The sequence below is a fragment of the Mauremys mutica genome, chromosome 11 (genome assembly GCF_020497125.1).
Source record: "Mauremys mutica isolate MM-2020 ecotype Southern chromosome 11, ASM2049712v1, whole genome shotgun sequence".
Classification (NCBI taxonomy): Eukaryota; Metazoa; Chordata; order Testudines; family Geoemydidae; genus Mauremys; species Mauremys mutica.
In genome coordinates this window covers 42,564,912-42,592,817 of record NC_059082.1, presented here as the reverse complement: position 1 = coordinate 42,592,817, position 27,906 = coordinate 42,564,912, and the positions used below count along the sequence as shown (strand labels likewise).

The window sequence follows — 27,906 nt, the reverse complement described above, 5'->3', positions numbered from 1 at the left end:
AACCAGGTTGGCGTTATCCCTGTTGGCACCAGGATCTGCTGGAGCTGCCTGGCTGCTTCCCAACAGGGCCAGGAGCTCTGCTGCCACACACACTGTATTCTGCACAGGTCTCGTTTCAACAGGCTGCCTGGCGACCGCAGCGGGGGAGCTGGCCTGTGCCCAGGGGGATCCCCCAGATGCTGAAGTGGGGAAGAGGGGGAGGCAAACCTGCATGAGCATTAGCAGGGGGAGCACACTCCAGAGTCAGTGTGAGCAAAACACACCCAGAGCCAAGGCAGGGGGACGCAGAGGAAACCCACCAGGATGTTGAATGGGGCGACACCTGCCTGGGTGCTGGGGGGGTAGCCGAACACCTCCACCTTGGGGTTCTTCATGGTGCAGGAGATGGAACGGTTCATAAGGCGATTGACACGGAGCTCTGGCACCCCCAGCTTGCCCTTCAGCATGGAGTCCTGGATGATGGGGAAGCTGGGAGACCTGGGGAGACAGAGGGACCCATGAGCCCGCCAGGGGGCCAGAGCCAGCTCACAGGGAGAAGGCGGGGGGTAACGCAGTATGGGCAAGGGGCGAGCAGCACGGCATCTGGAGGCCTGTGCCAGTTTGGCACAGGTAGAGCTAGCGGCACAGCACAGGGGTCACAAAGTGCTGGCTTGGGGGGATGGGGGGGAGAGCAGCAAGAAGGGTGCCAGCCCCAGGGCCTGGTGATCAGTGCCCCCGGCCAGCACCCCTGCGGAGGCTCCCAGTGCCAGTCACTTGCTCCTGGGCCAAGAGGAGCTGGGAGTGCCACCGAGGCAGCATGTGCCTCCCCCTCTTGCAAGACTCACTGGCTGCGGGGTCCGGGGAGCCACTGATGAGCTCTACCCACCCCCCAGCAATCAGGAGGGGATGGCTGAGCTTTGTCCACAGTTCACTGGCCTTTAGCGCCCTGGCACAGCCTGCCTAGCACGGGAAATCCCGAACCCCACAGCAGAGGCAGGCCTGACACCATCAGGGACAGCACTGACACAGCGCCAGCCCCCCCCCCCCCCCAGCCAGCCCCCCGGCACAGGTGGGCAAACTGCAGCACAGAGCATGGTAGTGACTCCTGTCCTGCACGGTGCCCATGGAGGCTCCTGGGCTGACAAGGCAGCAAATGAAATCCCCCCTGGCAGCGTGTGGGCGTGGAAGAGGGCCAGGCAGCGGCGGGGGTGGGAGATGAATCCCACCACACGCACACTGACAGGGTAAACGCAGAGTAGGAACCTACGGGACAGGGGACAACCCTGGGACCACAGTTCAGAGAGAGCCGTGCTCGGGGAGGGAGCTGGGCCGGAGACAGTCCCAGGGCATCTGCGGGAGCCTTACTTGGGGATGGGAGAGAAGATGCTGAGGCCCGCTCGGAATTTCTTGATGGTGCCACTCGACTTGAACCAGCTGTGCCGCTTCTCCTGCTGGGTCTTCAGGAAATCGTTGCTGAGGTGTTTCCATTGTTGGGACGTGAACATTCCCAGGATCCTGGGGGGAAGAGCCAGAGGTGACTTCACAGGCTGGATGGGGCCAGCCACCTGGCGCTCAGACCATAGGGAAGGGCACAAACGCCAGACCTGGAACGTGACTAGGCATCAGGTCTGATGGGGATCAGGGGCCTCGTCTAATTCCCATTGGATCATCATGAAACCCAAAGGGCTGGGGTCTCCCCTGCGCCACCACCTCCCAGCTCAGGATAGGGGTGGGTCACGGGGGAGGCAGGGGAGACCCAGGCCCTGTGTGTGACATGGAGCGCCCAGCTAACAGCTTCTGCCTGGGGGCGGTGTAAGGCCCCAGCAGAGGAGGGCACTGCAGGCCAGGTGCTTTGGCAGACTGTGAGAAAGAGGGGCCAAAGCACGGGCGTAGCAGGGAGAACTGGGGCTGCGGGAACGGGCAGGATCACAGCCTAAGTGGACAGTTCGGTGCCCATGTCCTCACTCGCCCATTCCTCCAGCAAGGCGCCAGTCAGTGCCATGTGGCCGAGGCAGTGACTGGAGCTCAGCAGCTCATTTCGCATGGCTCCCCACCGGATGGTGACAGTCTCCACTCGGCATGGGCTAGATTTGACCACAGGTGCATGGCACCACAGCCCTTTGCCAATCCCCTGTGCCATCCGTCCCCTGGCGAGTCGCTCAGGGCACCATGGCCCCCACCCAGCAAACCCCTCGGCAATCCAAAGGAACCCTAGTGCCCTGGGCTTTGTGCTCATGTCTGTCTCCCATGGGACATTCTGGCCTCAGGGAGTCATTGAGAGATGGGAGCCCCGGAGTCCAGATCCCACGGCATTTCAGCCCTGGCTAAGGCTCCTCACGGCATTAAAAAGGCCTGTGAGAAATACAGACCAATAAACATAATTACAACCTGCCAACCCTGCATCCTGCCTCGCCTGGCTGCCCCTTCTGCACTAACAGGCACTCACAGAGTTCTGCATCCTAAAGCCAGAAGGGATCATTGTGATCATCTTGCCTGGTCCCCCTTACAACCCGGGCCAGGGGACATCCCTGAATTACCCCCTGTGTGAACCAGAGCAGGGCTGGTAGACAAACAGCCAGTCTTGGTTTACAAATCACCAGGGATGGAGAATCCACCATGACCCTGGGTAAATTGTTTCAATAGTTCATTCCCCTCACTGTTAGAAACGTACATCTTATTTCCAGGCTGCATCTGTCTGGGTTCGACTTCCAGCCATTGGATCTTGTTACACCTCTCTCTGCTCGACTGTAAGAGCCTTTAGCCAGTATTTGTTCCCATGTAGGTCCTTCTAGCCTGTCCCCCTTTAACATTCTCTTCGTTAAACTACATAGATGGAGCTCCTGGAATCTGTCACTGTTATCTAATCCTTTAATCCTTCTCGTGGCTCTTCTCTGACCCGTCTCCAATGTATCACCATCCTTCTTGAGCTGTGGGCCCAGATTCCAGCAGCCCTCACACCAGTGCCAGATACAGAGGCAAAGTAACCTCTCTGCTCCTATTCGTGGCTCCCCTGTTTATACAGCCCAAGATCGTGTTAGCCCTTCTGGCCCCAGCCTCACACTGGCCATGGGGAAGACGCCCCGACTGCATGTCCTGGTGACAAGCGCACTGGCCTTACTTTTTCAGCTGAAGACCCAAGCCAAACCCCTCCTTATTAGACGGCTGGAAAACCTCGATCGATGGCTCTGCAGAGAGATCAGAGTCAGCCGACATCAATACCAAGCTCCCCTCCTCCCGGGGCACTTTACCCAGACAGGAATGCATTCGCCCAGCCCGCTGGGCAGAGCATGGCAACTGCTTGACCATGCACACCCACACCGTGCCGCGTAGGGCACCTGCAGAACGGGCCATAAACACAAATAGGCCCCCACACCTCTGCGGGCAATTGGCCCGGGGCTGATTCAGGGAACAAAATGCTGCCCACTGAATCACCAGCAGCACATGGCTCTTCCCGAGTGGTCTCCCAGCCAAGGGACTGGCTAAGACACCCCTCTCCTTGATTTCAAACACTCTGAGCGCTGAGCTACAGAGGTCCTGGAGTCCACACACCTTGGTAGCTGAGTGTTAACTGGGCCAGATCACACTCTGTGGTGCCGCAAATAGGGAGGGGAAAGCCAAAACGCTGCCCAAGTTTAGGCAGATTGAATGGATTCCCTCCACAAAGGCTCTGACCCTGGCCAACCTGTCATCCCGGAGGATATGGCTTCCCACTGGCTGCTCCACACAAGGATGATTTCCAGGTCGGGAACCCCCACGGTGGAAGCTCTGCACAATTTCCAGTGGACTGGGAGGACTGGAAGCACCCCCACCCCTAGGGAACCCAACCCCTGCGACTCTCAGGCCAGGGAGAAGGGCTGGCAGGTCTCATGGGGGGGCTGTTTCCCATCATCCCCTTGGAGAGCCTGAAGCCCTGGATGGTCATTGCAGACCAGGGGGTTGAGCCAATACCCATGCAATGGGTCCAGGTGCCTCTCCACAAAGTCCCAATAGCCACTGGGAACCCCAGAGTCCAGGGAGGTTTGCATAGGCCACCTCCACCACAGAAGGGCAGATGGACCAAGCTGCCCCTGGAGCCTGCAGAATTGTGCCAGGGATAATTGCAGCCCACGGATCACGTGGTTAATTATTCCCAGAGGATTCTGCAGTGTAGTGATAATAATACTGAGCTCTTACAGAGCACCTCTCCTCAGTCAATCGCAAAGCATGTTACAACGGAGGGCAGCCTCATTATCCTTGTTTTACAAATGGGGAAACTGAGGCACAGAGCGAGGACATGACCTGCCCAGGGTCACCCAGTAGGCCAGAGCTCAGAATAGAGCCCAGGTCTCCCAAGGTCAGTCCAGTGCTCTAGCCACCAGCCCACACTGCCTCCAGGGTACCCGTTTGCTTGGCCAGGATGCTGAACAGGCTACTGGTGGCTGTTCATGTTGCCATGACTATTCAGTGTATGATGCAAGGCCCCCTTTCCCCAAGCCGGTCTGACTCAGCACGCTCCATGCTTTTCCCTACAGAGCAGGGCGTCCGACCAATCACTCTCTTCCCTAGCTTGCCCTTTGCTTGTGGGCAGGGCAGGGGACAGAATCCTGAGCAGCAGATGAATTGCGAGGCCAAGGTGCAGTGCTTCCCTGCTGTCGCTCTCTCTGTCCCCCCAGCGTGGGCTGGCACTCACCGGGTCCATCCAGGTACTGGGAGAGGGAGAACCGCAGCCTCAGGACAATGGGTTCAGTCCGTAGGACCTTCCAGGCCGTCGACACCTCCTCCTGCAGAGAGAGCAGAGCCGGGGAAGGGCAGAGAGAGCTGAGGGCTCTCGGTCCTTACTGGAGGACAGCCAAAGGAGGGCCTGATCCTGGGAAGGGCTGAGCGCCTGTAGCCCATCGTCACGATCACCCAGCAGCAGCATCAGAGAGCGCCTGGTATCTGGCCACAGTGCTGGAGGCCATTGCCACAGGCCTGTGATTGTTCCTGTCGTTGCTCCAGGGCAGGGGCGGCTCTATCTTTTTGGCCGCCCCAAGCAGTCATGCGCGGGAGGCGCCCCGGAGCCCTGGGAGCAGCAGACCTCCCGCGGGCATGACTGCGGAGGGTCCGCTGGTCGCGCGGCTCGGCTGGACCTCCCGCAGCTGCGGACGGTTCGCAGGTCCGGCGGCTCCGCTTGAGTTGCCGCAGTCATGCCTGCGGGAGGTCCACTGGAGCCGCGGGACGAGCGCCCCCTCCGCAGTCATGCCTGCGGCAGGTCCGGTCGTCCTGGGGCTCCAGTGGACCTCCCGCAGGCATGACTGCGGCAGGTCCGCCAGCCCAGCCTGCCGCCCCCCCGGGAAAGGGCCGCCCCACGCGCGTGCTTGCCGCGCTGGGGTCTGGAGCCGGCCCTGCTCCAGGGCGATGGTTTGGCTTCTCTGGCAGGAAAGCTACCGCGTCTCCCTGCTGCCATGGCTGAGTACTCCCCAGCAGCCCTTCTGCGCTGAGCTATGTCAGATCTCAAAGCATCCCGACCCCCACATCTGGGATCCCACTTCTACGCGCCCCCAAAACTCCGGGTAACTCGCAAAACATGCCACTAACTGCCCATTAACCACCTCTGCCTGCGCGGTGACCCTGAGCCGAGATTCTCCACAGGGAACGGACATCTACGCCCACCGAGTAAGGCGGGAGGAAACGCTGAGTAGGGACAGTTGGATTCAGCCCAGGAACTCTAACGATCCAACTCCGAGTGTGTTTGTATTTCCCAAGCTCTTTGCAAACACAAATCCTCTGGAGACGAGGCATTTTCATCCCGACCAGCGGGTTTGTTTGTACAGGGCTGGGTAGAGCTTTATCAGATCTCTGCAGCCACGGGGGAATGTGGGACCCCACTGGAACCCAAGAGGGAGCTGTCCAGCCGGTGGCAGCAGGTGTGACCGTCAGCTCCTACCCACGCAGGAGTCGTGCATGGGACTGTTCAGCCGCTGGGAACGAGGCCACGGGAGCACATGTAACCGCCCGCCAAGAGCCCCAGCACCACTTACATCCAGGAAGCTGATATTGATGTGGAGGTCGATGTCCACATCGTCAATGGTTCCATATTCTCTGCAAAGAGACAGGCAGGATTAGGGGCTGGGCCAAAGCCACACGCTCAGCTCCGTTGGGATCAGCATTTCCTGGGGGCAGATCCACCAGCCGGCGCCCGGGAGCATCAAGAGCCCACCTCTCCTGGCAGGGGATTTATAAACAAGCTGTACAAGTGTGGATGTTCACAGGCATACCAAAAACACCCCACAGCACATGCTGCAGCCCCCCCCCATGGCACACCCCACAGCCCCCCATGGTACACCCCACAGCGCCCCCATGGCACAGACACCCACCACAGAACCCTACAGCACACACACACACACCACAGCCCCCCACAGTACACATACTCCACAGCCCCACCAAAGCACACACCCCACAGCCCCCACATGGCACACAGGCCCCACCGCCTCCCCCATAGCACACACCCTTCCACAGCCCCCCCATGGCAAACAGGCCCCATAGCCCTTCCATAGTGCACTCACACCACGTTCAGTATGTGGGGAAAAAGATGCAATGATCTCTCACTGAGATGAGCAGCAAACATCTGCACTCTGTGCCGAGACCCAGCCTGGCCCATGCAGCAGGAAATCACAAGTCATAGCTCTTTGGGGAAAGGTCTGTCCACTGGTTCTCTCCATACAGCTCCTAGCACCCTGGGGCTCTCTGCCAGGCCTGGGCCGATAGGTGCTCCCAATAATTAATAATGATCACAAAACCCTTCCACTCAGCCCTGCTGCAAGCAACCAGTTACTCACCTCCATCGAGTGCCTGCCGGCCCACTGCCCCCCACAACCCCTGGGGCACAGCTGGCCAGACCCCCATTGGCTGATCCCGGCCATGCTCCCATGGGACACAATCTCATCCTGGATTGCTGGTGGTATTTGCATGTAGGGACCTAGGGGCCTCACTCAGGGATCAGAGCCATCCTGCGCTACAGACACATCAGGAAAAGGCAGCCCCTGCTCCAGACAGCTCCCACAGGCAGGGGCATGTTCCTGGGCCAGGGGCTCACCAGTCGCCTCCAGGCTGGACTGATACGGGAGCCAAGAGCCTAAACCTCTCCCACCAGCAGCAAACACGTTCGCTCAGGATGGAGGAGAACTGGAACGCTGGGTCCGACTCCCCCTCCCCCTCCCCCACCCCAAAGCTCGTAGATCCGGATCCGAACGGCACAAGCCCCCGTCTCTATTAGAGATGGGGGCAGGGGGCAAACTCCACAGCCACACCCGAAAGCCCAGGGGTCTCAGTTCAGGCTCACCTCCAGTCTCTATACTGGGCCAAACCACAGCCCCCACCCAAGCACCCCAAACTCGGATCCATGCTGGCCCCCAAACCTCCTGGCTCAGGCCCAGCCCTCCTCATGACATCCCGACCCAGAAGAGATGCCTGTTCCCGAAGGACCCATATCCCTTGGAGGTTTCCAGGTCTCAGACAAGGAGCTAGGGACAGCCACAGGGCAAGAGCTTGCCTGGCCTTGGTGATGCCTGCAGGGGGACCAAAGCACCTCCCTTCCTTACTGCCCCGGAAAGGGGCTTCATGCAATCTGGGCCTGGTGCGCCGTGCTCCCCAAAGCCACCTGGACAATCCCCGGGGTGGGGGAGTGAGTCCAAAGGGATAGACGGCAGTTGGCACTCCAGGGCCTCTGCCTTCGCTCAGCTCCCCAGCACATCGGTCGCACTTGGCTAGACTCCCCAGCCTAGGTCAGGCGTAACGCCTGCCCGCCTGCCCAACACCCCAGCACAGAGATGGGCCCCGCCTGCGCCGCGCAGCACTTAGGCGAGCGAAAGGTGCTGGAAGGTTCTAGGCAGAGACAGGACTGGCTCTTCGTAATGGCCGTTCCCCAGGGCACGCTGCTTTCATCGCCTCCCCCACCAGGGGCGGCTCTAGGTATTTTGCCGGCCCAAGCATGGCAGGCAGGCTGCCTTCGGCGGCTTGCCTGAGGGAGGTCTGCCAAAGCCGTGGGACCAGCGGACCCTCCACAGGCAAGCCGCCGAAGGCAACTTGCCTGCCGCCCTCGCAGCAACCGGCAGGGCGCCCCCCGTGGCTTGTCGCCCCAGGCACACGCTTGGCGTGCTGGTGCCTGGAGCCGCCCCTCTCCCCCACCTCTCTCCGCAGGGGAGACGCCCTGTATACTCTAGCTTGGTCTGGAAGGAAATCTTGCAGAATCAGGGACCTCCAGCCCAGCCACACAGTCAGGGCCCCAGCCGGCTCTAGGCACCAGCTAAGGAAGCAGGTGCCTGGGGCGGCAAATCTGAAGGGGTGGCACTCCGTCCGTTCTTGGGGCGGCACTCCGACTATTTCCCCCCCCTTCTTCGGCGGCAATGGCCCTGCCTGCCTAACTGCTGTTCTCCTTCACCAAGGGAAGAACAGCAGGCTCCCCCAAGGCTGCCATGATGCCTGGCCAGTCTGGTCCCTCCCTCCTCCCCTTTTCCAGCCTTCCTGGCTCCTGCTGCTCACAGAGTGGGGGAGCGAGAGCCCCTGCATCTTTCCCTGTATTTAGGCAGGAGGCGAGTGGGGGGTCCTGCTCAGCTGGCACTCAGTGGCCTTCCCATCTCCCCGCAGGGTGCCTGCCCCTCTCAGGGAGGGGGCTATGCTGTGATCTCAGGGCCAGCTCCTGCCCATGCAGGCCCATGGCTCCAGGGGGTGCTGGCTGATTCAGCCCCACTGCACAGCCAGGGACAGGATTCAGGCAGATGGCTCTTGGCATCACCGCCCTGGGAGTGAAATTCAGTTCTGCAGGGGCTTGCAGCTCAGGCGGGGGGGGGGGGGCACCAGGCAGCCCTCTTCCCCCCGCCACAGCAGATCTGTCCACATGCCTGGGCCACATGCAAGGTGAGGCTATCACCCTCCACACCGGGCAGCATGGCTTATGTGCAGGGCAGTGGAGGAGCCGAGAGCACAGATGAGCCCAGGGCAAGGAGAACCCCGCCCCGAGTCCTGCTCCATGGCACTGCTAATGGCTCTCCTCAGCCCAGGGCTGTGATTAGAGCTGGCAGCTGGGACAAGGGGTGGGCACGGCCCTGGCTCCCCAGCCCCACTTAGCAGTCAGAGGAGCACAGGGAGGGGGAGCGAGCTGCTCCATGGCAAGGCCTGTAGCCACATACTCCCCTCCGCAGAGCAAGGGGGAATGGGAGAGGGACCTGAGTCTCTGGGGTGCAGCAGCCTGGTGAGCCACAGCCTAGCTCCAGCCCTGAGGCAGGACCAAGCAAATCTCGACCATCCCTGACAGGTTTGTCAGGCCTGGTCTTACAAAGCTCCAGAGCTTAACTACCCTTAGAAAGTTCTTCCTAATATCTAACCTAAATCTCGCTGCAGATTAAGCCCATTTCTTCTTGTCCTATCTTGGGCAGACATGCAGAACTGATCACCCTCCTCTATAACCCTCAACATAGCTGAAGACTGTTCATGGCTATGACTCTTTTCCCTCTGACTAGAGAGGGGTCCGGACCAGCCCCCCATCCCAATGCAGCCTGGCCTTGTTTCTACTTCTCACTGGGCCATTCATACCCTCACCAAGGGGAAAGCTGGCACCATCTCAGCCCTTTGCGACAAGCTCCCGTATTAGCTTGGGGTGCAGATCCCAGCGCCAATCAGCGCTTTAGGTGGGTTTTCTGTCTTTCCATCCTGGCAGCTCAGATTCTTGTCCCAGTGTGAATCCTCTCCCCATGTCTGAGGCATAGGCAGGGGCTCTGGGTATTCCCCATCCTGGCATCCCAGCAAGGAGATGCAGGGAACGTGCTGCCCTCTATGGACAAGCTGTGATCTCCGCTCACCGGTGCAGGGAGGAGAGCAGCTCACTCAGTGCAGCCCCCATGGGGCAGCCAGGAGGAAGCTGCTGCCCGGGGCTGAGTCCCGTCCGCCCTACGCACCTGACGGACACAGAGTTCTCACTGTAGATTTCCTTCACCGCCTCAATGTCGGCATCCAGCTGTGGGTGTCGGTACAGATCCGCTGCGCAGGTCCCCTGCAACACACCGCCGGAGCGGGGAGGGGAGGGAGTTCAGACGGGGGCTGCAGCACACATGAGTGTGCTGGGCCCCAGCTAGGCAGATGGCAGTGGGGGCTGCAGGTTGGGACTGAGGTGCACTGGCAGAGCTGGGGGGGTGCAGGGGCCAGGGTTTAGCTCAGGCTTGAGATGCGCTGGCAGAGGGCCAGGATTTCCTGGCAGTGGGGGCTGTGGAGGAGGACTGAGGGGCATCGCCACACCTGCCTCCCAGCCGTGCAGTGAGACTGTCACAGCTCCAGACACTGAGCTCTGCTGCAATCAGAACGAGCGGGAGAGGCCACCCCAGCACGCTCTCCTGGGGAGAAGGTAGAGGCTGTTCCCATGCCCCAGTCACCTATGACCAGAGCCCAGCAGGACACACTGGGGTGCTAATGAAGAACTGTCAGTAGCACCCCCCAGCGTGCCCCCAGGGCTCTGCCGCCCAGCGGAGGGGTCCCAGGGCACTGCCAGTCTGCAGGGAGGGCCATTGGCAGGAACCTGGAAAATGCTGAACTAAAAGGCTCCACGCCCGTGGCCCCTTGCAGAAAGGCGGGCGCTGTGCTCCCAACCAAGCTGCCCACCAGGGTCTCCCCAGGACAGGGACAGGGACAGAGCCAGGCACAACATGGCCTCCTGGACACTGCCAGCTCTAGCCAAGGGCCAGACAGTTGGCGGCTCCTGGAGCCAGTGGCCCTGGGGCGCTGCTGTCAGTCCGTGGAGCTGGACAGGTTTGCACCAGCTGAGAGCATGAGTCCAGGGTCCCAGCAGTGTGTGAGCATGGCTGCCCGGGGCACAGGGGACCGACGGGTCACATCACTCCCCATCGAGTTTCCCGTGCCAATCCCACTGGATACACAGCCCTGGCACACATCAGAGGTCCTCGAACTCCGCCACGCTGGTTTCAGCACTGCACCGTGCCCCCCCAGGGGCAGCCGGCGGGTCACCCAGCTCCTTACCTGGACTCCATAGAGGAATTCCTCCGACTCATTGTCTCCATCCGAATCATCATCAGTCCAGTACTGGCCTTTGATGTCCTGTGAGAAGAGGCTGTTGTTAGTATTTACAAGTCACAGCCGGAGCCTTGGGCCCATGGCCATCTCGCTCACACCCAGGTCAGAGCAGCAGGGTCAGCTTGCCAGGCCAGGGCAGAGGGGACCGAAGTGGGCTGTCTGCGTACTGGTATGGCCTTCATCTCCGGAGCATCTGAGCACCTCAGAGCCATTCATGGGGTCTCACATCAGCCCCTTGAAGGAGGGACTATTACCCCAGGTTGCAGTTCATAGACTGACAGACTTTAAGGTCAAAAGGGAACATCATGAATGATCATCTAGACTGACTTCCTGCACATCACAGGCCACAGCATCTCACCCACCCACTTGTGTGACAGACCCCTAACCTCTAGCTGAGTTACTGAAGTCCTCAAATCATGGTATAAAGACTCCAAGTTAAAGAGAAGCCACCATTTACACTAGTATAAACCTGCAAGTGACCCATGCTGCAGAGGAAGGCAAAAAAACTCCTGGGTCTTGGCCAATCTGACCTAGGGAGAAATTCCTTCCTGATCCCAAACATGGTTATCAGTTGAAGCCTGAGCATGTGGTCAAGACCCACCAGCCAGACTGTAGTAACTCAGAGCCCTGCCCATCTAGTGTCCCATCACCAGCCATTGGGGACATCTGCTGCTAGCAGTCACCAATGGGCCATATGCTATTGTAGGCAGTCCCAACATACTAGCCCCTCCATAAACTTATCAAGTTCAGTCTTGAAGCCAGTTAGGTCTTTTGCCCCCACTGCTCCCCTTGGAAGGCTGTTCCAGAACTTCACTCCTCTGAAGGTTAGAAACCTTTATCTAATTTAAGCCTAAACTTATTGCTGGCCAGTTTATAGCCATTTGTTCTTGTGTCAGCACTGGCATTTAACTTAAATAACTCCTCTCCCTCCCAGGGATTTATCCTCTGATGTATATATAGGGAGCAATCCAATCTCCCCTCAGCTTTCGTTTGGTCAGGCTAAACAAGCCAAGCTCTTTGAGTCTCCTCCCATAAGGTAAGTTTTCCATTCCTCACAACATCCTAGGAGACCTTCTCTGCACCTGTTCCAGTTTGAATTCATCTTCCCTAAGCCTGGGAGACGAGCACTGCACACAGTATTCCAGATGAGGTCTCACCAGTGCCTTGTATAATGATACTAACACCTCCCTGCCTCTACTGGAAATACCCCGCCTGATGCATCCTAGCTGCATTAGCCTTTTTCACGGCTGCATCATATTGACAGCTCACAGTCACCCTGTGATCAACCAATACACCCAGGTATTTCTCCTCCTCTGTCACTTCCAACTGATACATCCCCAGCTTCTAGAAAACCCCAGGCTTGGGGAGAGGAAGATGCTTGCCCAGTGTCACTTGTGGCTGAACAGGAAACTGAATGCATGTCTGCTGAGGTCCCCTTCGGTGCCCTACCCACTGGGCCGTCCTCCCCAGGCAGTGAGTCAGGGCACAGCTCTGACCTGGTCCCACTGGCCAACCGGTGATAGCGCTTCCCCTCCACACACGTGTCCAGATCAGATCAGCTACCAAGGGGCCTGTGCCCTTTCCTGACCCTTCCCAGTGGCTACAGGAGGCCAGAATTGTGGCTTGTTTTCCATCAGGGGAGAGAGAGTGTGGCTTGTTTTTATATGAGGGTCTCAGGAATGGCCTGCCGTATTTCCCCTATAGGGCAGGAGGTCCCTCTTGGGGAAGCCAGAGATGGGGACTGGGAACTCACTCAGCCCTTAGCTAGATGGGGCAGCTGGACCTTTAACAAAAGAGCTTTTCTCCCACCAGTTTGTCAGGTGTTTGAGTGAACTGAGAGTTAACAAAAGACCCAGCATTTGAAACCAGGGGTTCTCTCCAGTTTTCCCACCATGGGCCACATGCTAATACTGCTCTATTCTAGTTCTTTCACTGTGCTCATCCCTCATCAGCCCCCATGAGACTGTCACACAGACACTCCCCACAGCCCAGCCCAGCTCCCAGGCCCCTGGCAGCTACAACGTTCACTAACATGGAAGAATGACATTAGGGAAGCAGTCAATGTATTTTTAGCTTCTTTTGATGCAATTTATCTGCTGGAAATAGCAAGGAGGAACAGGCATCATGGGACCAGCCAGCTCTCTGCACACCACCAGCAAGTGCTCAGCAAACTACTGGCATTAAATTAACTTCCCTTCTCCATTAATTGGGGGCAGTGACAACATTTTTAAAGCATCTGTGTCACCTGGAATCCTACACCCCATTCAAATCAATGGAACTCAGGCTCCTAAGTCACCTAGGTGCATTTGAAAATGTTGCCAGGTGTCTGTAATGTCACCTGCCAGTCACAGATTTCAAGCCGAGAATGGACCACTGTGATCAGCTAGTCTGACCTCCCGTATAGCACAGGCCAGAGAACTGCCCCAAAATAATTCCTAGAATCCACCACGACCCTTGGTAAACTGTCCCCTCGCTGTTACAAACTGACCCTTTATTGCTAGTCTCAACTTCCAGCCATTGGATCATATTAGACCTTCCTCTGCTAGACCAAAGAGCCCCCTATTAAATATTTGTTCCCCATATAGGCTGTAATCAAGCCACCTTTTAACCTTCCTTTGTTAAGCTGAATGAGAGACAAGGTGGGTGAGGTGATATCTTTCACTGGACCTACTTACTCTTTGTCATCCATAGACAGACAAAGAGGAGAGACCGGACCTGAGCTTTGAAAATAGCAAAACCAAGCAGCAAAAAAGTGTAATAGAATAAAATGAACTTTGGAGCCATGTGGATGCACCACATAGGAATCAAAAATGACACAAGCCACACTGCTTGTGCGTGTCTCCTTTAAAGAAATGGCTGCATTGTTTTCCCTCTCAAGTACATACAGCAAGTCAGCAATGACACCTCCCCCACCTTGTGTCTATCCTGTTGACTGAGACTGTACACGCTTCAAGGCCGGGACCACCTCTTACTCTCTGCGCTTACAGTGCCAAGCCCTTAACAATGGGGCCCTGCTCCCAGCTGGCATCTTCAGATGCTACTTAACAGAAATGTGTTACTAATTATTAGAGTTATTAATTAACAATACAGTGATGGACCAGGGAAGCAGAAAAAAGCTGTGCCAATTATTTTATTATTTACCGAAGCCCCTAGAGCCCTAGACATGAAGCATGATGCTAGGTACCGTACAAACACGGAACAGACCAATTGTATTTAGAGAGGGGGAAAACAGGCTTGGGAGTACTGCAGAGCAAAATCGGGCCCTTCATATCTTCAGAGCCAGGAGCCCCCATCCAAGTGCTCTGGGACATTTGCAAGCCCACCATTCCCTCCCTGCATAGGGGTACTCTTCTTCTCATGGTGGCTGCTAGAGGCCCTGGGGTTAGGAGCCAGGTCTAGGCCCAGTTTCTCCAGGGAGAAATTCCAAGGGCCGGATTCCCAAAGCCTCAGAGATAACAGTCAGGTTAGGAGAAAGGAAGGAAGGCTAAAAAGGGGAAAGGAAAACTGAGTGGGGAACAGAGAACAGGCGGCAAGGGAGGAGTGAGATGGACCTGCTTTGGCCACTGAGCACCGAAAACAAGAAAGATGGAAAACTGTCAGAAAGATAAAGAGATAGGCAAGAAAAGACAGTATGGAAGAGGCCATGAGGGAGGAACAAGAGAGAGAGAAGAAAGTACAAAGAAGCCACACCCCAAATGGCAAGCCACGCCCATCTGTGTGGCTGGGGCGCAGCCCTGGCCTGCTATCCTTTGCCAAGCCAGCAGCTCTCTGGGAACCCCTGATCTCATGCTCTGAGCCCCGACAGCCTCATTTGTCCACAACACCCCTGACTGTGCCCCCCCACCTCAGCGCCATCTCTTCGCGCTGGGAGGCTGGGGGAGCCGGAGCGCCATGAGTCTTGGGTTGACCCCTCCCCACATTTGCCCCTTGTTTCCCTCCATGCTGTTTTCCCACACCCGCACCCCTGGGCTTTCCCCCACAGCAGCAGCCCGGTGGCCGTCGCTGCGCTGGGCTGGGGCTCCCGTTTGCCTGCCCGTCCCTCTGCCACGCCCTGCTCACCATTTGCTTCGTGGTTCCCGGGCACTCCTCTGTCAGGCTAGGCCTCTCCCCTCCATGACACCAGGCGGCCTGGAAAGAGCGAGCCAGGCATCCAGGCAGCGTCAGGCCTTGACGTCAGGGCTGAGATCCGGGCTGGAGAGTATCTTCTGCTGTTTCCAGGCAACCGAGTCCCTGGCCTCTAAAAGGCAGCCAGCATCGTGGTTACGTCAGCGCTGTGCAGCGGGGGCTCGGGTGCTGCTCCAAACACTGCTGGCCCTGCATGGCAAACACAGGGATTGCAGACAGAGAGGCAAGACCAGGGATGTGGCACAAGTGCCTCAGCCCCCGGGCAGTGCCGCTGGTACCCCTCGTGCTTGGGATCCTGCCCTCACCCTCCTGCATCGCAGGCCAGGAAAGAATCCTGCCTCACTCCCATGCCCGGGGAAGAGAAGGCTCACTTTGACATGGCAGGAACATGGGTCCATGCCACCCTGCTGTGCCCGGGGAACACACACAGGGCAAAGCGGGTGCAGCAGGACAAGCACCCAGCCTCTTGCAGGGCGCTGGGCAGGTCCACTGGGCATCCACGCAGCAGAGGCAGAGGAAACTTTCCTCTGAAGTATTTAACCCTCCTCGCCCCCACGGAGTGAGTGTGACACATGGCACGGCCCAGGTGGCGGGGGTCAGGGGCCCTCCACTGGCCAGCCCACACGAGGGTGTGACAGCAGCTAGGGAAGCGGTTCTCAGCCTTTTGGGGCTCAGGACCTATCTGCAAACCTGGCTGGCCTGTCACCCCCCCAGAGACGCCCCCAGACCCGATGCACCCCCAGAGGTCCATCCAAGGGGTCTCGGAGCAAATATTCCAGATGCTCCAGCCAGATATGAATAGCTGGGGACCACCCCACACATCTGCAACTGAGGGGATGGGCAAGTCAAGACACCCCAAAACAAACAGCCCCCCAGCTCATGGAGGGCAGAGGATAAGGGATAGGGGGAATTTGAGGGCCTGGAAGTGGAGTGGAGAGATTGAGGGGTGCAGTCAGGAAGGAATTAATGGTTCTGGGAGGGTTGGGGAAGGATCTGGGGGCAGAGGGTTGACAAGCTGATAGTTCCCCAAAAAGCAGAACCTCCCACACATGGCCCCTGGGTTGGGGGCAGTTTAGGTTCTGGGGGTAAAGTGGGGGGCTGGAAGGAGTTGGGTGGCTCAAGAGGCTGGGGTGCAGTGGGGAAGGAGCCTGGCTGTGCAGCGGAGGGAACATCGGGGTGCCCAGGACAGCAGATATGGAAGATGGGGTGTCACCCAGCTGCAGGGCAGGGGGAACACCAAAGGGCCGGTACATACAGGGGAACATGACACCACCCGCTCCCTCCTGGCCCAGCAGTGGCATTCCCTCACACTTGGCCCAGGTGGCCTCCCCCCCGCCATCAGGATGGGGTGGCCGGGCCAAACTTGAGCAGCCTCATGACCCTGCACACCAGGCGGCAAGGCCCAGAGCAGGGAACCAAACCCAGCCAGCCCCACAGCCCTGAGACACTCTCTGGAGAGCCGATGTTGGGTGGTGAGGCCAGGGTAAGAACACCTGAGCGAGAGGCTGGCTGTGTGTAGATGGCCTGGGCTGGTTCCACAGGTCTGGAGGGAAGGGTTGGCCCGGCTATTGAGTGAGAGGCTGGAAAAGGGTGTTCAAACCCACCATGCGTAGACAGCATGAGCCTCCTCCTGCTCTCCCCTGTAACACCCAGCCCAACCAGCAGGGGGCATGCGCAGCCACTCCTCCCCACAGGCAGGGGCCCCTGCACCTGGACTACAGAGATTACCCGGTTTAGCAGACTGCAGGAGCACCCAGCTGCAGCAATGCTACAGGGCTGGGGTATTTCAGGCCCAGTGCTGCAGTAATAGTCCTGACAACATGGTAATATTGGGAAACAATCCCAGCCGCCTCTGCTGAAATGCAGCCACCTCTGGGGCGGAACTTGCCATCTGTTTAACGGCACACAGCAATTCCACATAGTAGTTTGGAATCCCTCAGCCAGCTGAAACTGCAGGGCCAGTGCAGGGTGGGAGGAGAGGCCCCAACCGGGAATCTGGCCAAGGAGCAATATTCCTTCCATGGCAAAGAATGCCCAAGCAACAGGCCCTCAAGCCACCTACCCCAACATGCCCACACCCACCTATCACCCTACTACCCAACATGCCTGCCAGTCAACCACCCAACTCACCCACCCAGCAGCCATCCAACCGCCAGACACGCCTGCACCCACCAGTCACCCAAGCACCCAATATAACCGCACCCACCAGAGTGTTCCCTTCATAGCCGCTGCACCCTGAAGGCCCACGGCATCACCCCTGGGGACAGCTCCCATGGCTCATCCTACATGAGTGGAGTGCAGCTCCATGTGTCCCCCTAGTGGCCAGACCCCTGCATCTCACCCAGACCCAAACACTGGGCTCCATACTGCTCCTGGGTCCAAGGCTGCTGACACTTCACCCCTTGACCCCTGCCCCTCATCTGCCTCGCTGGCTCTCAGAACCCCGTCAGCAGCCTCCAGGCCATATGGGTGGGGGGAGAAACCCGTGGCCTTAAAGCTCCAGGCTCCCTTTCCCTTCCCACGCCTGGCGCCCTGTGCTAGATCATGTCAACAAGTGACCAGCCCGTGGAGCTGGACTGAAAGCGTCGTCTCAGCTCTGGCTCATGCCCCAGCTTAGACTGTCGCCTGATCAGACTGGCCCAAGAGCAAAGCCATGGCTGTGTTGCTATGCCGTGAGCTGCTGGGAGAGGCTGGCAGCGGGGTAGCTGTGGGCACCACCCACAACCCATGCTCCTCCTATTGGAAGTGACAGTTGTGAATACCACAGAGCCGGGCCATAGATCAGCCCCTGTACTGTTCAGTCCAGCATTGCTTGGCTATTCCCTATAGACAGAAGCTGAAGCAGCTGCGAGCCCTCATCAGCTGGCTTTCCTACAGCGCCTCCTACTGGCAAAAGATGGGAATGGCATAGATGGTGCCATTCCCTCCAGCCCTCCTTGCCGGACAAGGCTGGGACAGCTCTGTCCTGTCCCCACCCACAGTGCCCCAGAGCTAGCAAGCCTGGAGCAGCGTTAACTATGCACAGCCCATTAATAGCTTCCAAAGTTGCCAAAATGTCAGTTTTCCAGCTAAAAAGACCTAAGCAATTATGGCTTTGACTTGGGGTTTGTGCTCACTCCCCACAGCTCCCCACCTGGGAGGATCTGGGCATCAATGCCCCCCAGGATGACAGCAGCTAATAAAGCCCCTCCCTGCGTGCCCTCTCTGCCATGCAGGGAGCTAGGCTTTACGAATGGCACCTGACCTCCCTCGGCCAGCGCTAACGGCAGCCCCGGGCCGCTGCTCGGTTTCCCTGAGTAATTTCTCCTCCGGGATGAGAACATGATGCTTGGCTTGGGCAGGGAAACGCCGCTGACCGCCTGCAGTGGAGCAAATGCCAGCCACAGGCTGTGAGATGCCAAGGCCTTTGGGTAGAACAGTGATAGCTCCAGTGCTGGCACACACCTGGGCATGGGTGGCATTACTGGGCTCCTCCTCTCTCTCTCTCTCAGGCTGAGCTACCAGCCCCTCACTTTCCGGGGGCCCTCCTGCCTTCCCCCAGCAGCCCTGCACTGTGAAGCCAGATTTACAGACACAATCAGAGCTGGGCTGGCAGCCTGCAATCCGCTGTGGGTTCTGATTGTGGCTCTTTGCATGCTGGGAATGTTGCCGGGTGCCCTCTCTGGGCACCAGCCTATAGGAGGGCAAGTTCTGATGGCACTGAGACTCAGGCCATGGGGCAGTGAGCTCTCTGATCTTCCTGCTAGACCCAACAGAGGCTGGGGTAGGAGACACCTTGCCGGCCAGAGCAGCTCTGATGGCTTGTGGCAGGAGCCGTGGCACTGCACACAGCTGGAGGGACCTGGCCCTCGATGGAACAGTATGGCTGGGGGAATCTGCAGGGCACTACCAGGGCAGTGGGGCTGGGCCGGGGGGTGAGAGCAAGGGACAAGCCAGGATTTCTTTTAAATCCTTTGCAATGCCGAGCCAAGCGCATGGGGACCCCCCTGCCAGCATGCAGACCCCCTGCCCGCATGCAGGGCCTTTAACCCTTTCAGAACTCACACAGCCTAGCAAGCAGGTAGCAGCATATCCCCAGGGGCTCTTGCCACCTCCATGGGGCAGAGTTAAGGTGATGGTGGACACACCAGCCCCCACCCAACTCTGTGTCTCTGCTTTGCAGAGGGTTACGTTCAGGGGCACTCGATGTCCTGGCAAGGCAGAAGCCACAGTCTGTCAGCCTCAGCTCTGCACCAACACAGCTTTGGGGCAGTGATGACGCAGAAAGCCCATGGGCACTAACACCACCCTGCGAGTCCAGCTCCATGTACACATGGCTGAAAGTGGAGAACACCATGAGCGCCACTAGAGGGCTCACAGCTATGTAAAGGGATAACACCCAAGTCCTATAAGGACACAGTGTCATTGGGTAAAGCCAGCTTGGCCCACCCTGGGAGGAGCACACCAGTGCGAGAGGGATCCTCCAGGGGCATGCAGCCTTTATGCCACACACCACGCGAACATGGGCATGGCTGGGGTGGGAGAGAGCAAGGCTTCCCATGCAGCTCCTTGTGGGTACGACAGCTCTCCAGTGACTGGCAGGGGACTGGCCAGCCCAGAGCCGCAACAGGATGGTGGAGGAAAGATGGTGAGTGTATTAAAGGGGTTCTTTACTGGGGCTGCTGGGCACAGACCACTGCAGCTCCTAGCCAGAATGCTGCCATGGTACTGCACAGGGCCTGCCTAAGTGCTGTCTGGGCGCATGCTGTGGTGAAGGGCTCGCTGACTAGATACTTCCCCACCCACCTCAGCACCGGGGCTCCTTTCAGCCCAGCCCTAGGGAGGGGAGCCTGCTGCTACTGTCCAGCCCTTCTCAAAACCCACTGCTCCCCACTGTGGCTGGAGGGAAGAAGGGGGCTCAGGGGGCAGGGCACTGACAAGGGGCTCCAGAGCAGTGCTGCCAACCCCCATGATTTTAGGGTGATGCTCGGAATCATTGGTGGTTTTCACAGAGCCCCAGTTCCTGGCCTCACGGGTTGAGAATCTGGGCTTTCAAGTACATCCAAGAGTTTCTAGCCCTGGGGGATGCTGAGAAAAGCTGGAAAACATGTCCCAAGTGCAGGAACCAGGAGGCGAAGAGAGACCTCAGCATGGATCATTCTAAGACAATCTATGAATTCTATGATTCTAATCTCCTGTCTTGGTGATGCTCCAAGAGACCTGGGCACAACTCCCAGCTCTGCCACAGATTCCCTGTGAGCCCCCAAGCACATCACTTCATCTTCACTGAAGTGTTCCCTAACAACCTGAGCCAGGAGCAGTTTCCCTGTGACAGGGGAGAGCTCCTGACAGAGGATCCTCTCCTGGCAGGGTGGAAGCAGGCAGAGTGGGCACCCAGCCACCAGGAACTGAACTGGCCCCACCAGTCATTTCCCAGGAGCCCAACCACCATCTGATGGGCACAATGGTCGGGAACTGCTGAGCAGCGATAGACAAACCCTGGTGAATTCATTTAGTCCCTGTCTCAGCCGCGTTCTTACTTCACTGTGCAGGGTGGGAAGACAAGAGATCGCACAGGGATTCCAGTTGCTCTCAGAACTGGGCCCCAGACCTTCTGCCTGGGGCTGGGGGCTAGCGCCACCCCACCTACCTTGATGCAAGTGGGCTGGTTCCTTCCGCTCCCTGCCCCAGCCCCATAGGGCTGCCTTTCAACCAGAGTGGGAAAAGTGGGGCCAGGCCCATGGAGCACCCTCCTCTGAACAGACCAGGATGTGTGGAAACGGCAGTGCTCCAGCTTGTTTTGTTCAGAGTGTGTTGGCACCTGGAGTCTCTGCAGGCTGCCCTCTGGTGTAAACATGAGGGCTCCTGCCATCCAGGAGGCAGTGTGAGCTGGTGGTCAAGGACCTGGGCTAGGAGATAGGAGATTCCCATCTCACTGTGCAATGCTCTAACCACTAGGCCACAATACCTCTGATTGCAGGTGCCCTCGTAGTTAATAGAGAAGCACAACCTGCAGAGACTTCATGGCCCAGCATGCAAAGCTGTGGCACCCTAGGAAACCCACTTCCTCTCTTTGCAGCTGTTTCCCGTCCCACCCTTTGTCTTGCCTATTCCGATTGGGAGCGCCTTGTGGCAGAGACTGTCTGTTGCTCTGTGCCTGTGCAGCTCCTAGCACAGATCCAGGAGAATCCCAACTTTCTGTTCAAATACAGGAAGTGTCTAGCCCTTATGATTGCAGAGAGAAGCTTGAAAACATGAAGCAAGTGCAGCCTAAAGGCTCAGAATGGAGAAGGCAAACTAAAAAGAACCCCTGCTGTATTGTTCTAAAGGGCTCATGATTTTAAGCTCATCTCACGATTTTTGGAGGCCTGACTTGTGATTTTTGAACACTTAGAGCTCGCCAGACTGCAATGCTGCCCTTGGATGAGCAAAGGTTAGATCCTCAAAGGTCTTTAGCCACTTAATTCCCTGTAAAGTCAATGGGAGTTCGGTGCCAAACAGGGCTGGCTCCAGACACCAGCATTCCAAGCAGGTGCTTGGGGCGGCAATCTGCAAGGGGAGGCAGTCCGTGCGTTTTTGGCTCCAAGCAGCGCGCCAAATTGCCGCCACGGACGGCGGGGGCAGTCATGTGCCGTTAGGGCGGCATGCACGTTTCCGCCACGGCGGCAATTCGGTGGCAGCTTCTATGTTCAGCTGTCCTAAGATTCAGACATATCTGAATCCTAAGGGAAACCCCTTCCTTTCTGACACCCAGGTGTAACCCCAGTGCATCCTGCCCTCACCAAGCCACCAGTTAAGGCCTGGAGCAAATCCAAGGGACATTAGAATAAGCTGCCAGATTTTAGCAGCTATTGCCGTGTCAGGCCCAGGCTTTTCCTAGCCAAGAGAACTGCCCTATGAGCTCCTGTGTGGCAGGGCAGCCAGGATGACAGTTATCTCGCCCAGCCTTCACCGACCCCAAATACCATGCAGGATGGTATAGCAGGGCCAGCTGGAGGGAAGCATCCACTTTGGTTCTCCAGAAGGTTGGTGTCTCCCTGGAGCTCTCCCCCAGTTCAAGGGCAGACAAGCTATCCTGCCCTTGGGAGAAGGGAGATGTCAGAGGAGTGAGATAACTGGCTGAGTCCTCCCTGCTGACCTTCGATGGCCAAACAGCGGGCAGATAATTATACTGAGACTCCTTGACATCTCAGGATTTTAGCAAGGCTTTGACCCAGTCCCACATCACATTCTCATAAGCAAACTAGGGAAATGCGGCCATTACATTTCCCCCAGAAACCCTGAGATAAAGCCCAGAGACTTTAGTCTCCTGAGAGCTGAAATGCTTTAGTCCAGCTAAGCTGTTGTGTGCCACAGGCAGAAAACAGGATGGATGGAGGGGCCACCTATGCCCCAGGACCCTGCAATGGCAGGGAACCTATTCGGTGAGACATGCCCAGCTGATCCCAGCAGCCGACCAGCACCACATGCTATAGAGGAAGAGAAGACCCTCTTCCCAGGTCCCTACTTATCAGCCCTGGGGAAAAAACCCTTCCTGACCCCAAATCTGGCAATCAGTTGAACCCTGAGCATATGAGCAAGATGCACTAGCTCAACATGTAAAACAGAGGATTCTCTGGAGCACCACACAGCTGTGGTCCACCCCAACCAGTGTCCCATCTCCAGCTGTGGCCAATCTCTGATGCTTCAGAAGGCAAAAAAAACCCAAACAGAACACAACTGGTCAATTGTGCATCGAGGGGCGGGGGGGGATCCTTCCTGACCCCCTGCAGGCAGCCAGGCCTGAAGCATGAGATTTGATTATGCTCATCATCCTAATGCACAGCAGCAAGTGTTGGGAGCATGTTAAGGGCAATATGGGCAATCACATTCTCTCCATGGCCCATGAAGGAAGCGGATGAACAGGAAATCACAGATTCCAACCAGAAGGGACCACAGACCCTCCAGCCTCACCCCCCACGCTCGCACACACAGGCTGCAGAACTTTGCCAAGAAGACGGATTAAAGCTTGTCTTTCGAAAACACAGCTAATCTTGTCTGAACCACTCCAAGTCTACCACCATCCTGGGAAGCTGTTTAACGCTGCAGCTACCAGGCCTTTTCTCTATTTCCAGGGGTGGGGGAGGAATTCCCTAGAATGACCCCTTCCTGCCCAGAGAGACAGATGTGGCCCAGAGGTGTACCAAGCCCAGTACCCCGCACCCCATGGCTAGGAATCTCTGCAGTAGGGAAGCAGGCCTCTCCTGCCTCTCTCTCCCCTTTGTCAGCCTGTGAGTGTTTTTCGAAGAAGCAAGGGACACCTGGAAAAGCAGGAGCTGGATCTACTGCTCTGGCAAAATCCCATGAAGGTGAGGGCGGCCCGGTGCAACGACCCAACTGCCACCTCCAGGCTCTGGGCTGGGCGGAGGGAATATAAAACTCTCCCACACACAAGAGTACAAGGAGTAGGAAGCTGCTAAGGTGGCGAAGGGGCTCAACCGACAGCTCTGCCAGTGCTTCAATCCACCCAGCACGGAACAATACAAAGGGTGGCATAAGAGTCCCAGGCAGAGGGGCCCAGCCCAATGCAAGTTCGCTTCATTTTCCCTCAGCAGACAGTGCGAGCACTAACCCCTGATCAGAGCCGGACAGGTTGGCTCTGTAGGGGCAGCTCACCACTAAAGTGGGGCAAACTCTTGCCCAGCGGGCACTCCTGAGTTGCTGCCTGCAAGCAGGGCTGGCACGAGGCAGGCAGGGCTGGCACATAACAGAAGGCAGGGCTCCCCTCGCTGAATCTGTGTCACGCAACCCACAGCCAGGGCAACTCTGCCTGTAAGAGAGGGGGACTCTGCCCACAACCCTTCACAGCCAGTGTCCTGCCCTGTGTCCTGCAGCACCTCCTGCTGGGAGAGGCAGGGTTAGATAACTTCCCACCAGCAGCTGGGATGCTTGCCCAGCACAATCATGGATTTAGTGACGTTTTGGCTCTCCTTTGCTCTGTAGGGTCTCCCCCTCCTTACCCAGCCTGGAGCAACGCAGCATTGCCCCACTGCAGTGAGACAGGCAGGGGGATCAGGACAAAACCCAAGGATGATGTCGCTGCACTTCCATCAGACAGGAGTCAACCCCTGGCCTCAGCAGTGTTTCCAGCCTGCCTAGGGATATGACCTAGAAGACGTTGGCCCTGCTCCAAACCCAGCCTCGCTGACACAACATAAGAACATAAGAAAGGCCGTACCGGGTCAGACCAAAGGTCCATCTAGCCCAGTATCTGTCTACCGACAGTGGCCAATGCCAGGTGCCCCTGAGGGAGTGAACCTAAAAGGCAACGATCAAGTGATCTCTCTCCTGCCATCCATCTCCATCCTCTGACGAACAGAGGCTAGGGACACCATTCTTACCCATCCTGGCTAATAGCCATTTATGGACTTAGCCACCATGAATTTATCCAGTCCCCTTTTAAACATTGTTATAGTCCTAGCCTTCACAACCTCCTCAGGTAAGGAGTTCCACAAGTTGACTGTGCGCTGCGTGAAGAAGAACTTCCTTTTATTTGTTTTAAACCTGCTGCCTATTAATTTCATTTGGTGACCCCTAGTTCTTGTATTATGGGAATAAGTAAATAACTTTTCCTTATCCACTTTCTCAACATCACTCATGATTTTATATACCTCTATCATGTCCCCCCTTAGTCTTCTCTTTTCCAAACTGAAGAGTCCTAGCCTCTTTAATCTTTCCTCATATGGGACCCTCTCTAAACCCCTAATCATTTTAGTTGCTCTTTTCTGAACCTTTTCTAGTGCTAGAATATCTTTTTTGAGGTGAGGAGACCACATCTGTACACAGTATTCGAGATGTGGGCGTACCATGGATTTATATAAGGGCAATAATATATTCTCAGTCTTATTCTCTATCCCCTTTTTAATGATTCCTAACATCCTGTTTGCTTTTTTGACCGCCTCTGCACACTGCGTGGACATCTTCAGAAAACTATCCACGATAACTCCAAGATCTTTTTCCTGACTCGTTGTAGCTAAATTAGCCCCCATCATGTTGTATGTATAGTTGGGGTTATTTTTTCCAATGTGCATTACTTTACATTTATCCACATTAAATTTCATTTGCCATTTTGTTGCCCAATCACTTAGTTTTGTGAGATCTTTTTGAAGTTCTTCACAATCTGCTTTGGTCTTAACTATCTTGAGTAGTTTAGTATCATCTGCAAACTTTGCCACCTCACTGTTTACCCCTTTCTCCAGATCATTTATGAATAAATTGAATAGGATTGGTCCTAGGACTGACCCTTGGGGAACACCACTAGTTACCCCTCTCCATTCAACAGTACTCCATGGGGACAGATCCCCTCCTAGGATTTTATTGCCAGGTGTGGCAGCAGCCCTTTAAACAGCACCCAGGCAGGGCCACAGCGACTCCGTCTCAGACACTGACACAGTTCAGTGAGGGACCTGGGCCTGCTCCACACTGCCAGCCATGCCAGGGGCCGCAGGCTGTTCCCCTTGCTCCTGGGAATAGGCAGAATTTCCTCAGGAGATCCCCTGCCTGTGCACAGCCTGCTCCGGGTCCTACCAGGCAGAGAAACGCCCACCTCAGGCGGATCCTGGGCACAGGAGCAGAAGACCCTGAACAGGGTTCCTGTGCCTGGGAGGAACAGCCCTAGGGCAGAACTGAACCTTCCAGGATCTCTGGGCCCACCTGGAACAGACCTGTGAGCAAGTGGTGTGGGGGAACGGAACCTGAACAGGACTGCTGGGCCCACCTGGACGCACCCCGCCGCAGCCCCTGGAAGCAGAAGAACCTGAGCTGAACCCCCATGCCCATCAGCAATGGCCTCTAGGGGAAGATGGCACAATTCTGGCCCACCCCAGGCCTGCTAGCAGGACCCTTCCCCTGATCACAGCCCTGCCCCCCTGCTGCCTTGGGCTGTACAGCAGGGACCCCCACAGCCAGACTAGGACTCGAGCGCCTCACCAAGGCCTATGTAGGCAGAAGGCATCAAGGTGTGGGGTGAGGGAATGAGCAGGAAACCTCCCCTTTCTCCCAGCTGGCTCCTGCCCCCTCCCAGCCCCAACACAACAGGCAGTGTCCTGAGTAGAAGGGCTTGTCCATTCAGCAGCACCTGCCAGAGCCAGGAGGGTTGGGCAGGGCCTTCCACGCCTATGGCTACCTCACCCTCCTCCCTGCCCCGCTCAGTGACAGGCAGTGCGGCTCGCTCTCCCACCTACCCAGCCCCAGCTCCGGCCACCGCCAGGCCTTGATACTCACGGTGATTCCTTCGGCCAAGTCCCTGCAGCCGCAAACGCCCTGGGAGGCTGCCAGGCTGGGGAGGAAGCACTGCTGCGTGCCAGGGATCAGGGCCGGAGATGGCTGGCCTCTCTCTGCAGGGGAGCGGACAAAACGGAGGCTGAGGAGGCTGAGTGGAAGAAAACAAAAGGCTTGTCGTCTGGCTGCTCCTCCTGGCTTTGTTGTTTCACTTAACAGAGCACAGCACAGCAGCCCAGATGGCTTCGCCCATGCTCAGTGCAGCTCCGGGCTGGAGTCATGTGATGCTTTCAGCTCAGTGAGCAGGAGAGTGCTGTTGGGCTGGAGGCAGGGATGCACAAAGCTCACACACGCATCTAGTGTATCGGATGTCCATGCATCTGTAGGCCGAGCCTCCCGCCTACCATCTCAGTGCAGCACAGAAAGCCCACAAGCTCACCCTGGCCCTGGTGCAGCATAAGACACAGGAGATGACCCAACTCCCTATCCCAAGGTCTGTCCTGCGGACCCACTGTGCTACCCTCAGAGATGGAGCAGGCTGGGTGCCAGATCTCTTGAGGGGAGAGCACTGCACTGCCAGCGGAAATTATACCCAGCTTCCTAAATGTCCTTTCCCTCTCTGCCACCCTCTTAGTTCACCCACCTGCCCAGCTGTGGCCTGGTGACTTTTGAAGGCCCTGTACTGTGGTGATTATGATGAAGGCTAAGTCAGTCTTTGTTTCTTCCACCCTACCGACCGTAAGGTCCCCAGTCGGAAGGCTTGTTCCAGGGGACGAGGTGACCCAGTCCAGCCTGCCTCCCCTTGGGAACCAAGGCAGCATATCCTCGCTTGGAGGAATTTCCCGATTGCTTTGTCGAGAAGGCTGCTCAGGTTCAGACCAGATTGTCCAATTTCTAGCAGAGAGCAAATTCTATTTCCCCCCGCCCACCCCGGGCCAGTTTTACTGGGGCAGAGCCAGGAGGTAATTGAAGTTCTGCAGCCTCCAAACTGTGAGATGGATCAGTGCCCCTCCTAGCTAGGTAAAGTGGTGAGACAAGGGCAGGGCAGATCTTTGCTAGCAAACAGTTATGACCTCTGCCCAGGAGGGCCAAGTGCTAGCCTCCCCCAAGCAAGCCATCTCCCAAGGCTGACAGCCTCATCACTGCAGTCCAGCCTCTGACCTTCCTCCTCTGGGAAAGGTTATTAAGGAAGCTGTATCAGGACAGCTGTGGCACCACCTAGGATCCTCTGGTCCTGCCTGGCTTGATGCCAGGGTACGGTATAGACTGTGCTGGTCTCACTGATCAGGGAGCTTCTCCTGGGGATGGAGGAGAGCCCCTGCTGTTGGGCAGGCAGTGCTGTGGTCCCACCTGCAGCCCCTGGATGGAATCACAGACAACTGGCTCTCAGGAAGGTCCCAGAGAGTGGGTGGCGTTGGCCTGTGACTCATACTTCCCCAGGGCACTTCCACAGTATTGGGGATGGTGTTCCTCAGGGTTTTCGCCTGTCACCCACTCACAGTCTGTGAGGCTGCTGGGGAGGTGCTG

The 27,906-nt window shown here is 57.2% G+C and overlaps 1 protein-coding gene across 11 annotated transcripts in view; it reads right to left on the bottom strand.

Annotated features, from left to right (window-relative positions):
• Positions 1-27,155, bottom strand: part of PARP6 (poly(ADP-ribose) polymerase family member 6) — a 52,279-nt gene extending 25,124 nt beyond the window's left edge. For 3 of the 11 annotated variants that reach the window (XM_044979879.1, XM_044979880.1, XM_044979881.1), the window contains exons 1-9: positions 26,383-26,653; positions 15,076-15,330; positions 10,963-11,040; positions 9,891-9,985; positions 5,979-6,039; positions 4,649-4,739; positions 3,098-3,164; positions 1,345-1,494; positions 300-477 (exon numbers count right to left, since the gene is read on the bottom strand). In XM_044979879.1, the coding sequence (XP_044835814.1) occupies positions 300-477; positions 1,345-1,494; positions 3,098-3,164; positions 4,649-4,739; positions 5,979-6,039; positions 9,891-9,985; positions 10,963-11,040; positions 15,076-15,078 (723 nt within the window). In that variant the 5' untranslated portion in view covers positions 15,079-15,330; positions 26,383-26,653. Of the gene's footprint in view, positions 1-299; positions 478-1,344; positions 1,495-3,097; positions 3,165-4,648; positions 4,740-5,978; positions 6,040-9,890; positions 9,986-10,962; positions 11,041-15,075; positions 15,331-26,382; positions 26,657-27,022 lie in introns of those variants that run through there. The other 8 variants (XM_044979883.1, XM_044979884.1, XR_006572458.1 and 5 more) reach the window with 6 other exon arrangements.
• Positions 27,156-27,906: the final 751 nt, after the last annotated feature.